The 13524-nt window shown below is 41.7% G+C and overlaps 1 protein-coding gene across 4 annotated transcripts in view; it reads right to left on the bottom strand.

Annotated features, from left to right (window-relative positions):
• The window catches only part of OGDHL (oxoglutarate dehydrogenase L), a 55885-nt gene extending 42987 nt beyond the window's left edge, over positions 1 to 12898 (bottom strand). The window contains exons 1-4 of one of the 4 annotated variants that reach the window (XM_035329996.1): positions 12814 to 12842; positions 10617 to 10820; positions 8312 to 8546; positions 2648 to 2827 (exon numbers count right to left, since the gene is read on the bottom strand). In XM_035329996.1, the coding sequence (XP_035185887.1) occupies positions 2648 to 2827; positions 8312 to 8518 (387 nt within the window). In that variant the 5' untranslated portion in view covers positions 8519 to 8546; positions 10617 to 10820; positions 12814 to 12842. The other 3 variants (XM_035329997.1, XM_035329998.1, XM_035329995.1) reach the window with 3 other exon arrangements.
• Positions 12899 to 13524: the final 626 nt, after the last annotated feature.

Genomic DNA, 13524 nt, shown 5'->3' with positions numbered 1-13524 from the left:
AAAAGACACTATACTATCCTTCACACCTCTAGAAGGCTTTCGGTACTATTTCATCAACCACAGTGCTAAGAAGTGCTGTTTGCAAACATAAACAAAAGGAAAAAGAAAGTCAAATTGATATGGCTACACCTGCAATTTTTGTTGTTACTTAAAATAAATGAAAAATTTTAAGAAAAATTATCCCTGATCTACCATACTACATGATCTACAAGTGCTACAAGACTAATTAGTCTTATTCTATATTATTTTATGAAAACACAGTTTAAGAATATGGTCAATTTGAACATGAGATCCTTTACTACAGATAGGAAAAGAGAAAGATAAAACTCTTTCTAATATAATGTGAAGAATAAACCTAATAGCTTCATTAGTTAATGTTTAGCAGAGGTGTTAAAAGTATTTGTATTTTGAGTTGGTTTTACGTTTTAAGAGTCAAATCAATAACAACAAATACAAATGTGCCATATGCAGGGTCAAAGGATTCACAAACTCTGAAGGACCAAGCCAAAAAACCCTTGAGCCAGCACTGGTAGTGATGCTCTCTCAAAACCACAAAAAGAACTCCCCACATTATTTAAATGGAAACAGGACACAAACAGGTACACTTTTGAGCTAGTGCCAAGTATAATTTTTTCAAAGAACTTCAGCCAAAATGGAGGGAAAAAAAAAACAAAAACAAAAAAAAAAAAACCTCCCAAGAATTGCTGGGCCAGAGATTTCAAATATTTGCTCCAAATATGAAACAAAAGCCATGAGTGTTTTGCATTGACACAGGACTTAAAGCCCTAAATCTGATTCAGCTTCAAATTAAAATGTCATTATCATTAAATGTATGAAAACAGCCACTAATTTAATAAGCACCTCAGCAAATCTCAACGCATCAAAGCAGAGGCAGCAGTCAGATACACCATTTTAGTACACTGTTCATGCTTTCTAGATGTAGATTCCAAAACGAAAATCTACTTTAGAAAAAAAGAACCAAAGCATTTAATTTAGAATCATTTTAGTGTCTAAGCTCATTTTTGTCAAGCATGCACATTTCACTGGAAATCCCTCTTTCATTGCATCCTGTGCTCTGCTTTAGAAAAAGCAATAGATTAACTGCCTTTCCAGGAGACCTGCTTAACAGACCACAAAGCAGTTTACCACAAAAACCATAAAACACTGACAGGTTTGAGAAATGAAAATTCTGTATCTTTCTCAATTTCATTTCATTATCAGGCAAAGGAAGGTCACAAATTGATCTAATCCCTTCAACGCTGAATTTAGAGGGTATTAAATACCTTTTAAAAACAGACAGTTGCCTTAGGTAATCCTCTTTCATTGTTTGTCACAGACACATAGGTGCCTGCCATTTACAGGGACATTTCTATTCCATCATTTGAGTCAGATAACACACTCTTTCAAACACAGGAAACAAACCAGCACAATTCCAAGTAAATGCTGTCAAAGTAGGTCAATGTTCTCTAATTTTCTCTAATTCTTCAACAAAATTTTACTCCAAGCAAAAGTGAATGGGCTGAAGTAGTTTACTGCACAGATATTTCAAACTGATTTTCCTGTTTTGTCTGTATTCACAGATCTTTCTCCAACAACACACCTCTCCAACAGCTGCATTAGCAGGGTTCATATCTGAATCAACGGTGACAAGGCAATGTATGCAGAAAGGCAAGATTAAAAAAACAGTGTTCCTTCTCCGTTCCTCCATCATAGCAAGCAGGAGATGAAATTCTTAGTGTTGAGAACAGATCTGTTCCAGTCAAACTATAGCTAACTTCTCAAGAAATTACAAATTTATTAAAAAAAAAGGCAACAAAAATCCATTTTAAAATTCAAACTGGAACGTTCTGCTCAACACACATCTATAGGTTTGGAGTTTTGCTCATTTGTTTCACACTGTTTTCAAGCCCTTATTGAATTTAAGATATTAAACACAAGTCCAAATAAAAATGCTTAACCTTGTTTTACATTTAGCAAACATCTAACCAAAATCACTGTAGCACTTCCAAAATCCTTTTCCTTCTAGAGAAAAAAAGGAAATTTCTTAATTAATAATTTCTTAATTTAAGAAAAGGGTTAAAAAAATCTGTGTGAAACAAAGTCAATTTTGATGAATAGCTTCTCTAAGAGAAATTCATCAAAGCTGACCCAAACTCGGTATTTTCAGCCTCTCCAAATTCAATCTCTGTTTAATTCATTATTACTCCTCTCTCTTTTTGCTTATAATCCTGTTCAAACCAAAAACATCAAAATTCACTCTAGATGCATGAGAAGGAAAACACATTTCCTCCTGTTGTACAAAAAGACTGAAGCCTTTAGACCTGTAACAGCTTCCCCAGAGGTGAGGACAGACTTGGATCATGAAAAGGTTTGCAGCTGAAGAGTGGGAAAAGTTCTTATTTCACTGCACACATCAGGACATCCATTAGTACCACCACATCCAGGACAATTCTCTTCATATGAAGCAAAATTACTTCAGGTAATTACTACTTAGCATTCCAATTTAGTCAATCTTACTGAGTCAGAGAGAAAAAAAAAGTCTTAACAGACAGAAATAAGACCAGAGGACAAACAAGAACATTAAAAGGAAGAAAAAGGTTGTTTGCCAAGAAGAGAACCTCCCACCTCCAGCCCAAAGTACACTTACTTGGTATGCTCTTATCAAAGACTGCACAGCAAGATGATCTTCAACAAGTTTTTCAGCTTTACTTGGTGTCTGGGCCAGGCCATGGCTCTGAAGAAATGACGCCTTTCTTTCCAACTGATCTGGTACATGGGGATCATATGCTTGGCCAGCATTAGCATTGCGGAAAAACAAGTCCCAGGACTGGACATGTGTACAGAGAAGGAAGGAAGGAAGGAAGGAAGAAAATTTATTACTTCAAACAAAAGTTTCCATCAAATGCATCAGTTTCAAGCTGGAAATCATACCTTGCTGCGTTACAGTATTAAGTACGACTAATAGCCAGCAACAGGAGAGCGTAAATTCAATGCAAGAGGAAAGATCTGTCTTGTTCTGTCTCTGTAACATCGTAAGCAATGACATAGAACAGAAGAGAATATCCCGAGTTGGAAGGGACCCACAAGGATCATGGAGTCCAGCTCCTACACATGATAGGCTCCACACCTCTGTAGCAACTCCATATTTTCACTTACACAGAAACTTTTTTGTCTGATCTCTTACACTGAGCTTGTTCAATAGAAAACTCTGCAGCACGTTTTGCTCTCCAGCAAAGCATCTTGGTACATTGTTCATTCACACAGCTCTTTTTAACTGATACGTTTATTCAAGCAACCAGTAATGGGTATAATAAGTATGCTGGCTGGTAAAGAGCTATCAAGCCTATAAAACTGAAAACCCTAATAAATGAAATTAATCCATTCCTGTAATGATACTTAAAAGAATTCATGATACTTCAAGATACTCAATGAATATGCTAACTCCAAATCTGTCCGTAAGGGCCTTTCTTGAAAAAACTGTTGAAAAGCAATTACAGCTGTGCTGAGGGAGGCTTGTGGTCTACAATCCTCCCTTGACTAGCTCAGGGAACCTTACTACAAAAGAAATTATGGCCCTGGTTCCAGTTGCAGGTCCTAACTTTAGGAGAACACACATTACAGAAACTGAATTACAACAAACAGAAAATTGTTGAATTTTCCTTCTATATTTTTACACAAGCCACTTAAAGTATTCATTGTTTTGATTCCTTTGTTCATTCTGTAATGTAATACTAATTACACAACAGAAAAAATATTTATAAAATTGTATTTTCATTAATGAAGTCCTCATACAGAAATATCTACAACGTTCAAGGCATTTGGGAACACTACAAGGGGGCCAGCCTGCAAGGGCAAAGCCTCACCCAATCTTCCAAGTTAAGTTGTAGAAGCCGGGGATACATTGAACCTGTGTGCAAGAATTTCATCATGAACATGAGTCCAATGCCAGAGAAAAACTGTTTAAAGACACCTCTTTTGGTTGGTCAAAGAGACACCTCTTCTTCAGACTTAATCTAAACACCGCCTAATTTTATATGCCTTGGCAAATCAAGGCACACAGATCATGCTTGGTGGTCAGTTCGAGACATACGGATGAAGAGTTCATTCTTCCCCCCTTATCACTTATGCTTATTTCATATTTTCTTCTTCACTTGACACATCACCAGCCACAGTTAGATTAGAAGTCTGAATTTCCAGAACATCCCGTAAGAACATTCCCTCTTACTCTCTGTTAAGAACTGTATTTTTACTCCATGCTTATACAGCACCTCATCTGGGAGTTTGCAGCCCCCAGACAGTGGTAAGCAGATGCAATACCTTTGCGTTACAAATAAGGCTACTCAGACTGCAGGAATTACTTTGGCAATACATGGTTATTAACTTTCATTAAATTGATGGGTTCCAAACACACATTTGGAACTGTGACAAATCTGACATTTGGTATTCATGCAAAGTTTTACTAAGAAATATGTTTTGGTTATCTTAAGGTTCCTTCCTCAACTTTTCGAACCATCGTATACACGCATGCAAGGATGATCGTAATATTTTTTTTGCTGCGTCAGAAACTTTTCATTTAGATGTAAAAGTGATCACAGCACAGTCCCACCAAAAAAAAAAAAAAAAAAAAAAAAAAAAGGAATATTAAACAAGTGGTCTATTGAGACAGTTGCTAACTAAACCCAGGGAGACTTGCCCAACAGGCTACCTGTTCAAGAACAAGCACAGGACCCTTTCATGCAAACTCACAAAGTAATACCTTCAAAATGTTTACACCTGAAGATGCAGCCAGCCAGGACAGAAGGAACCCACACTATTTCTTCTTATTGCATTTTTGAACTTATTGATTTGTTGAGCTGGCTTGACATTTAATCAGAGGGGAGGGAAAATACATCATTTGGCTACAGAAAATTAGTTTTTTCAAGACACACATCCATCAAAGCCTTTAAAAATTTCTGCAGTGTCTTTCAAGATTGATACCAGATTATAGTCTTCAAGTCCTGTGTATCAATGTCAGTCTTTGGCAAGAGCATTTGCCAAGTGACTGAACAGCCACATGACAAACTTGGTCCCACAGCAAACCTAGAGGTTCTCAACCAAATTAGTCAAGTTCTTTAAAAAATGGTAGAGGGGACTTATAATAGAAAAACACATCTGTGGAAAAAAAAATATGAAGTGATACGTGATACATTCCCCCATGTTTTTTTTTTTGTTTTTTTTTTTCCTGTCAGCAAATGTCTGTTGTAGTTAGCCTCGATTTTCATTTCCCAATTAATATAATACAATTCAAGTGATTAAGTGGCAATATTCTACTCATATAATAAAAAGTGTTACACTTAGAATAACAGGTAATATAGTAGTTATCTTGATGATTTTTATTTCTAGTGACATTATAAACCTTATCAACTGCACTGAAGATAGCAAAACCTTAGAAGACACACAGTGAGTATCACTGCATCATTTAAAAAAAAAAAAAGTCAAACCAAAGAAGCCCACCTTTTTCCAAGTACATACAACAAGGAAGAGATTACACACTCATGGTGGAGCGGCGGCATACGGGATAATATGGTAGCCATTATGTACTCAATATCCAACCATGCAGTTTTGTAATTAATCTTGTGATAGTAATAACTGAGCCTTGTCAAGCTTCTCCCTTATGATCTATGGCCCTGACACCACAATTCAAGCAGAAATAATGATGCCTTTCTCAAAGCCCACGTCATTTTATTCTGATTGTTGTTTTGGCCGCTTTAAGAATAGAAAAATTCAAAAGACAAGGAAGAGCAGGAAATCACCAAAACTGATTTACACGAGGAATAAAAGCTCCAATGGAAATAAATATATATCCTAGACGTATAACCACGGTATATAAAGAAAGGAGACATTCTTAGGAAAAGCATCGATAGTAGCACTGAATGTGCTTATTTCCACGTGACAGTCATATTTCAAACAGTAGTTTTAAGTAAGCATACCTGGGAAGACATGCCTAATCAATTATTCTGAGAGGGAAACAATTTAAGTAGCCTTGATTAATTGCAGTTTCTAGGTAAAAGTGAACAGAGTGTCATTTTAAAAGCCCAGAAAAAAAAAAAAAAAAAAAAAAAAAGCTTTTTCATCTTATTAACAACAAGGAGGTACATCCCCACTGATAAGGAGATATCCACGAGGAAAAAGAGGAAAGAGAAAGTAGTGTCTAAAAGCCCAGCACAAACTGGGTCTCTAAGCAACGCAGGACATACCAGACAGAACAATGAAATATGAGTGGCTTGCAGAGAGATCCAAATTATTAATGATAACCATAACCAACACCACACAAGGTGCTGGTGACTCTGACATTGTTTTCCAATGCCTCTACCACTTTCTGTAGCAGAATGACAAAATGACAACCTCACCTAGCATCATACGACTATGAAATGCATTTTCCTTATTTCTAAGAAAACAGTGACTGCAGCTCTCAACATTTTTACCTTTTTTTTTTTTTTTAGTTTTTTAGTTTTTTCTTCTTTTTAAAGGCAAAATTAAACAATTTTTGTCAACAAAAAATTGGGGGGTGGAGAACTTGCAGTTTTTACCTGATGAAATACTGTGGTTTTCAAGAAATTGAATTTTACTGATGAAACAGAGTAAGAAAGATGTTAACAACACTGTTCTCCTCCCTCACCCAACTGAAAACAAAAACAAATAAACAAAAAACCCAACAATTATTTAAGGAAGAATAGCTGTAAAGGCATTGATGGTATCCATCAATCATATCCTTTTAAGCGTCAAAAACCTGTCAAACAGTTAGTTTACTTCCAATCATCCATGAGCATAAGAAAAGTAAGGAGCAGGTCCTGGGAGCCCAGCAGCTCAGCGCGGAGTGCCTGGGGAGGGCTGGGCCCTTCAGCACCCTGGGCAGCTCCGGCACGGCTCGGCTCAGCCTCGCAACACCAGGGGACCTCGCTGCTGCAGAACGTGCTCCACTGCAAGGGGTATGAACAAGCACAGTCCTTCCTCCTAAGGGAAAGGGAGCTGACACAAGCTGATGAAACCTAGAAGGCAGATATCACCCTGCACAGCACTCGTGTGTGAGTTTATCCAGCACACTCACAAGACAAAGGCTAAGAGCACCAATACCTGGTGAGGACATCTCGTAAGTTAAATCTATGCATTCGCACAATGTACTTACTACTTTGCTCTGCACTGGCTGGGAATTTAACTGGCAGCTACATGAAGAAGAACCAAATACAGATGGGATGAGAGGAGGAGCCACTCCTGAAGAAGGTCTCTAAGTTCCAAGTTAAGGAACAGGAATGTGAACTACTACATTCAGTCTTCAGAGTCACTGCTGGGTTTGCCACCTCCTGACAGAGCTAAGATCATACACAGCATCCAGAAAAAAGTTCCAAAACTGCTACTTTTGGTCCCCTTTTTTCTCCTGAACATGAGTCACTCCCTTGCTCTCTAGACAGATTATCAGACTTAGAGCAACAAATTCTAAGTGACATTTTGATGTATGTGCCTCAGGAATAAGGAAACACACAACCAATTTGGCAAAACATTCTGGGCACAATTCACAATTCTTCTGTAGAAAATGGCTCATCTGTTTCAGAATTTATCAGACTTCTCATCAACCACCTAAGTTAATATACATGTATCACCATAAGAGAGCCTTGCTTGTCAGCAGAAAGCTTGTTAAAAAAAATAAACAAGTCCATATATTTTGCCCTTAAGATAGGAATTTAGCAATAACATTGTCAAAAAAAAAATGCAAACCGCTGAAGTATCCTGGAGAGAGACAGAAGAATTCACTTCTCAAGATACTTAAGAAGGCTTTTCTGACAATTTCAGATTCAGTTTTAAGGTTACAACTTGCACAGTTACCTAAGAAGATGATTGTACAGTTCACTTACAACAGTTTAGAAGTACCAACACCAACATATGCCATTTTGTTATAACATATTCGCTGATATAACCCCATTACGAAAACCAAAAAAAATTAAAAGTATTTTATTTCTTAGGTCTTCTTCAAGATGTCATTAATTACTTATATGTCTGCTTTAACAGCCTTTCCATGGAAGAATGCTGAAAGTTTCTGAGTCTAGTGTGGACTTCTCATTCTTTCAGCTGAGGTCACCATACCCATGGCTCCTCTGTACTTTTTTTTGCTGCAATATCACATCTTAGAACAATCAATATGTAGGAAATTAGTTTCACAGTTTTCATTTTGCACAAGATTTTTTTATCTGGACTTTTTATAACACAAGTGAAAAACAGAAAAATCAATTCTACTCTTAACCTAGTAGCATCATTTACAGTTAAGTTTTAGACTTACCTTATGTACACTTTTCGGGTTTTCAAGCCACGCATAATACATTTCCTCCACATAATTCGAATTACTCCCACTCAGGAACGGTTCTGATGTTCCCGATGAAACATACCGTTGGTCATGTAAAAACACCCTTCTGGCTATATCTTGCTTTCGCAGAAGTTTAATGCCATGCCACTTCACCGCAGCCACAAACAACTTCAGATGACTCATGTTTGTTTATTTGACAGAAGATCCAGGCCTATTAATATGACAAAAAAAAGGAAAAAAAAAAAGAAAAACAGCAAATGAATTTCAGATGCATTCAGTCTCACAGTGAAAGCTGAAGTTTATGGCTAGAGTGCTCTTCAGTGAAGCTCAGGCCTAGGCAGGAAGTTATTTATCTTCAGCAGAGAGGCCATTCCACGGCTGATTGATGAGCTACACAAACAGCACTGGACCTGCTGCTGCTGGCCATCCCCACGCCAAGCAGTTCACCTCGCAGGTTGTGTGAGCGATCACATCAGCCTGGTTTCTAAGGCAATCACGACACCGCTTGTACCGCGTGCCCCCGGAGCCCAGGTTCCCTGCGCACGAACGGCCCTGCTTATCATTGACTTCTCCGGAGCTCCTGGCAACTGCAGCTGCTGTTGCTCAGCTGAAGAAAGATGCGACCTTTTAGCAAGCCAAACTGGGGTAGCTTCAACAAACAGTTCCAATCACAAATACAGTGGCTGAAAAAAGCCTGCTGCCTTAAAGTTATGTCATGTGCAATGATGCTGACAAAATAATTAAATACTACCAATAATGAGTGTTAGTTAAGTCTTCATATCGACATAAATTGGTGTTACCAAAAGGCTCAGTTTCATTTTCTCTCCTAACTCGCAACATTTAACTCATCCTTTTAATGACCTCTTACTAGCTTTTTAACAAAAAAGCAGATTCCTTATAACTTCAAACACAATTAAAAGAAAAAAAGGGTGTGAATCTTGGAAATGCTGAATACCATCAGCTTCAGCACTAGCAAAGGGAATCAAAGCTCACCTTGAGAATAAAAAGAACATACGTAGCTTACTGATAGACCAAAAATAGTCTAATCCTAATGCTGAAGATATTAAAATTGCAAAAGAATAACAGTAACATGAAAAGAAATTATTCTTTTCACATTCTCCATGGTGCCCAGATACATGGAAATTATTCTCCCAAGGAAGTATCACCAAAATCATACAAAGGAGTATGCAACCCTCCTTTAAACAAATAAACCAAAAAAAAAAAAAACACCTCAAAACCACACGCTCTTCTTTCTCTGCTTGGTGTTTTCAGCAAACTGGCAAGGGTTAGGCTACTAGTATGCTGGATCCTCTACAAACCAACGTTATTTCCTGTCTACCTGTCCTCACCTGCCATTTCCCATTTTACAGACTTAAAGCTTATTAAAACATTGGCCTCCTCCTGTCCCAACACGTTGCCTATGATTAGGGCTCCTAGTCAACCACAGGGAGATACATACCATCAGCACTGGTTTGAAATTAGACTAAGTCCTGCAAAAGCTCAGAGCAACTAGGACAACAGGTTTTAATGTACATAAATGTACAACAGATTCTATGTACATAATTCTCTCTAAGACATAACTGCACTAAAACCACTACAGACACATCTCATGATTCCACGCAAGTTAGTAACATTGCAACGTGCTGTAACGGTAAGAACTGAGATGTCACACGGCCTTTGTATCTGTGCCCATTCTGCTAGAAATTCGTACTGCACAGATCTTATCCCATGTGAATCCCACCCGCTGTCACCAAACATCTGCACACATACCTCAGGGGGTGCAGATTTGTTCCTTATCATGCTACAGTGACAAACGTCTCAAGTGCATGTAATTTCACATTCCTTCGTGCTAAGATGCTTGCCTGGAGGATGTGTAGAACTTTCTAGCACTCAGTGAAAAATGTATAGGAAAATAAAAATTTAGGAGATTTGAAAACGGATGCAAATTCTGCATATGACATAATATATACTAGAAACAAAGAGTTTGTAAGTGGTACCAGTCACGTCCTCCAACTTCCATCTGAATTCCAAAATGGGGTCAGAACCACACTTTTGAGGTGTAACTACTGAACACAACACCTATAAGAGCAGATAAGCACTACGTCATTCCTGTGAAGATGTAATGGTTGAAGAAAACTGTTATCACAGACACGATTCCCATCTCATGGAAAAGTAATGACTCAGTTTATACGCAGATATGAAAATAAAATGGACAGAGCTGCCAATCACGTAATTCCAGTCAGATTTCAACTACAGATTCATTTCAGTCAACGAAACTGACTTTTACCTACTTCCTCCTCTTGCACACACCACTGTTCAGCACAGCTGTCAGCCGCTAATCGAACTGGAGACCACCAACATGATCACAGACCATTCCAGCCTACTCAGCCTTCAGACTGTCGGTCAAAAATCAGCACACAGGACAGCAGGCAGAAGGCAGAAATAGGTAGGATCGCTCACTCTGCTATGCTTCCTAAATCAACCCCTGAAATGAAAACAGTGATTGGCAAGGCATCAAGCTGAGCGAGAAACAACCTAAAGGAAGATATTAATTAAACCTCTACCAGAGATTGAATAAATCAGAAGCAATGAACCAGAACAAATAGTTGGTATTTAATGCACCAAAGCACCTTTACCATGTTGGAAGTAAATGAAAGCCCTAAGCAGGTGAAAATCTCTACAGCTGTTCTGCAGCGTTGGATGTAAGTCTCATGTTATGAGCTAGCTTTCACCCTGGAACCCTGAAGTCTAGATGTGACCCAACGTCATGGACAGTCATGGGAATTGTTCTAGCTAGGTTTCTGGAGGGTGGAGAAGCACATGAAAAAGTAAACAGTGAGACAAACCTGATAACAAGGTGTTTGTCCAGCTTTTTTCGAGATCACATTAAATATAAATATGTTGCAAAGGCTAGTATCTTTTGGAAGCATCTCCAAAAGCTGCAACCAATCACTGAACTTAGAGAGGCATGGAATAGTTTTATCAAATTACGCTGCTTCAGGAACATACACCTCCACATGCTAAATGCTTTTCATTTCAGCCATGGCATTGCACCATATAAAGCTGCACAGTTCTCCATCCAAAAAGTTGAACTGGAGGAAGTTTACAGGCCACACGCTCATAGAACCATGGAATCATTTAGGTTGGAAAAAACCTCCACGATCATCAAGTGCAACTGTTAACCTTACCTTGCCAAGTCTACCACTAAACTGCATCCTTGAGTACCACACCCACATGCCTTTCGAATACCTCCGAGGATGGTGACTCAACCACCTGGGCTGCCTTTGCCAGTGTTTCACAGACCTTTCTGTGAAGAATATTTTCCTATTACCCAACCTAAACCTCCTCTGGTGCAACTTGTGGCTGTTGCCTCTTGTCCTATCACACATTGCTTGGGAGAAGAGACGGACCCTCACCCCGTGACAGCCTCCTGTGAGGCAGTCGTAGAGAGCGGTAAGGTCTCCCCTGAGCCTCCTCTTCTCCAGACTAAACAAGCCCAGTTCCCTCAGCTGCTCCTCAAAAGATCTGTACTCTAGACTCTCCACCAGCTTTGTTGCCCTCCTCTGGACATGTTCCAGCATCTCGATGTCCTTCCTGTAGTAAGGAGTCAAAACTGAACACAGTGCTCGAGGTGCAGCTCACCAGAGCTGAATACAGGGGGACAATCACTTCCTTAGCCCTGCTGGCCACGCTGTTTCTGACACAAGCCAGGATGCTGTTGGCCTTCTTGGCCACCCGAGCACACTGCTGGCTCATATTCAGCCAGCAGTTAACCAGTACCCTCAGGTCCCTTTCTGCCAGGCAGCTTCCAGCCACTCTTCCCCCCGCCTGTAGCACTGCAGGGTGTTGTTGTGCCCCAGGTGCAGGACCCGGCACTTGGCCTTGTTGGACCTCACACAGCTGGCCTCAGCCCATCGGTCCAGCCTATTCAGACCCCTCTGTGGAGCTCTCCTACCCTTGAGATCGACATTCCCGCCCAGCCTGGTGCCATCTGCGTTCTTCCTGAGGGTGCACTCGATCCCCTCGCCCAGATCATTGGCAAAGACACGGAAGAGCACAGCCCTGACACCTCGAGTGACAGCCGCCGAGTGGCCTTAACGCCGTCCACCACAGCCCTTTGGGCCCGCCCGCCCAGCCACTTCTTAACCAGCGACGCGTGCGCCCGTCCAAGCGGCGTGCAGCCGGCTTCTCCAGGAGGTCGCTGCGGGAAACAGGGCCAGAAGCCTCACCGAGGCCCGCGCAGCCCGCACCCGCGGCCCGCCCCTCGCGCACAGCAGGCTGCCAGGCGGACCCGCCTGCGGGAAGCCGCGCCGAGCGGGCCTGACCGCCCGCTGCCCGGCCCCCGGCACCCACCGCAACGCCTGCAGCGGAGGCAGCTCCACGCCGCGAGCCGCCCGGACACAGCTCCCGGCCCTGGAGCCCGCAGAGGCCTCCCGGCGCCGCCCCGCCGCCCCCCGGCCGCCCCGCCGCTGACCGACCTGGCCGGGCTGGGCCCGGGCCGCGCTGAGGGAGGGGAGGGGCGGGGCCGGGCGGGGACCGTTACCTGCGTCACGTGAGCCGCGCACCGCAACGGCCCGTGCGCGCGCGGAGGTCGCGGCGGGGCGGGGCCGCCGCGCGCAGGCCACGCCTCCGCATAGGCCACGCCCCCCGCCCCCAGACCCTGCGGCCCCTCAGCGGGGCGCCCCCGCCGCCATTTTGGGGCAGGGCGGCGCGGTTACCGGAGTGCCCCTCGTGTCCCGCTTGTGTTCGTTGCTTCCACGTTGTGCTCTCTCCCGGGCATCTCCACACCCCAAACACCTGTGTTCTGTGGTAATTCGGCACACGACACCTCTCTGACTTACCTGCTCTTGGTCAAGTAGCTGCCCACAGCCAAGGTCAGCTGTCCGTGCAGCCCCTGACACCGATGCTACAGGTAAATGCCGATGCCATCACATAAATACCTATGTTTGCTGTCTTTCTGCATCAATAATAAGATACAAATAATCGGAAAACTGGGCTTGTCTTAAAAGGAAGGCAACAAGCGAGCTGCAGCTTGTGTTGTGCAAAGGCGTACTCCAAAAGTGGCCTTGTCAGGGTCAGGTAGGCAGAAATTAGAAGTATAAACCTCAGGAAGAAACCCACCAGGCCCTATCCGGGGCTTTGTCCTGTGATCGTCACACAGATTTCCACGAGGCTTATTCATTATTACA

This window comes from Oxyura jamaicensis, chromosome 6, assembly GCF_011077185.1.
Source record: "Oxyura jamaicensis isolate SHBP4307 breed ruddy duck chromosome 6, BPBGC_Ojam_1.0, whole genome shotgun sequence".
Taxonomy (NCBI): Eukaryota; Metazoa; Chordata; class Aves; order Anseriformes; family Anatidae; genus Oxyura; species Oxyura jamaicensis.
This window is presented reverse-complemented; position numbering and strand designations above follow the sequence as displayed.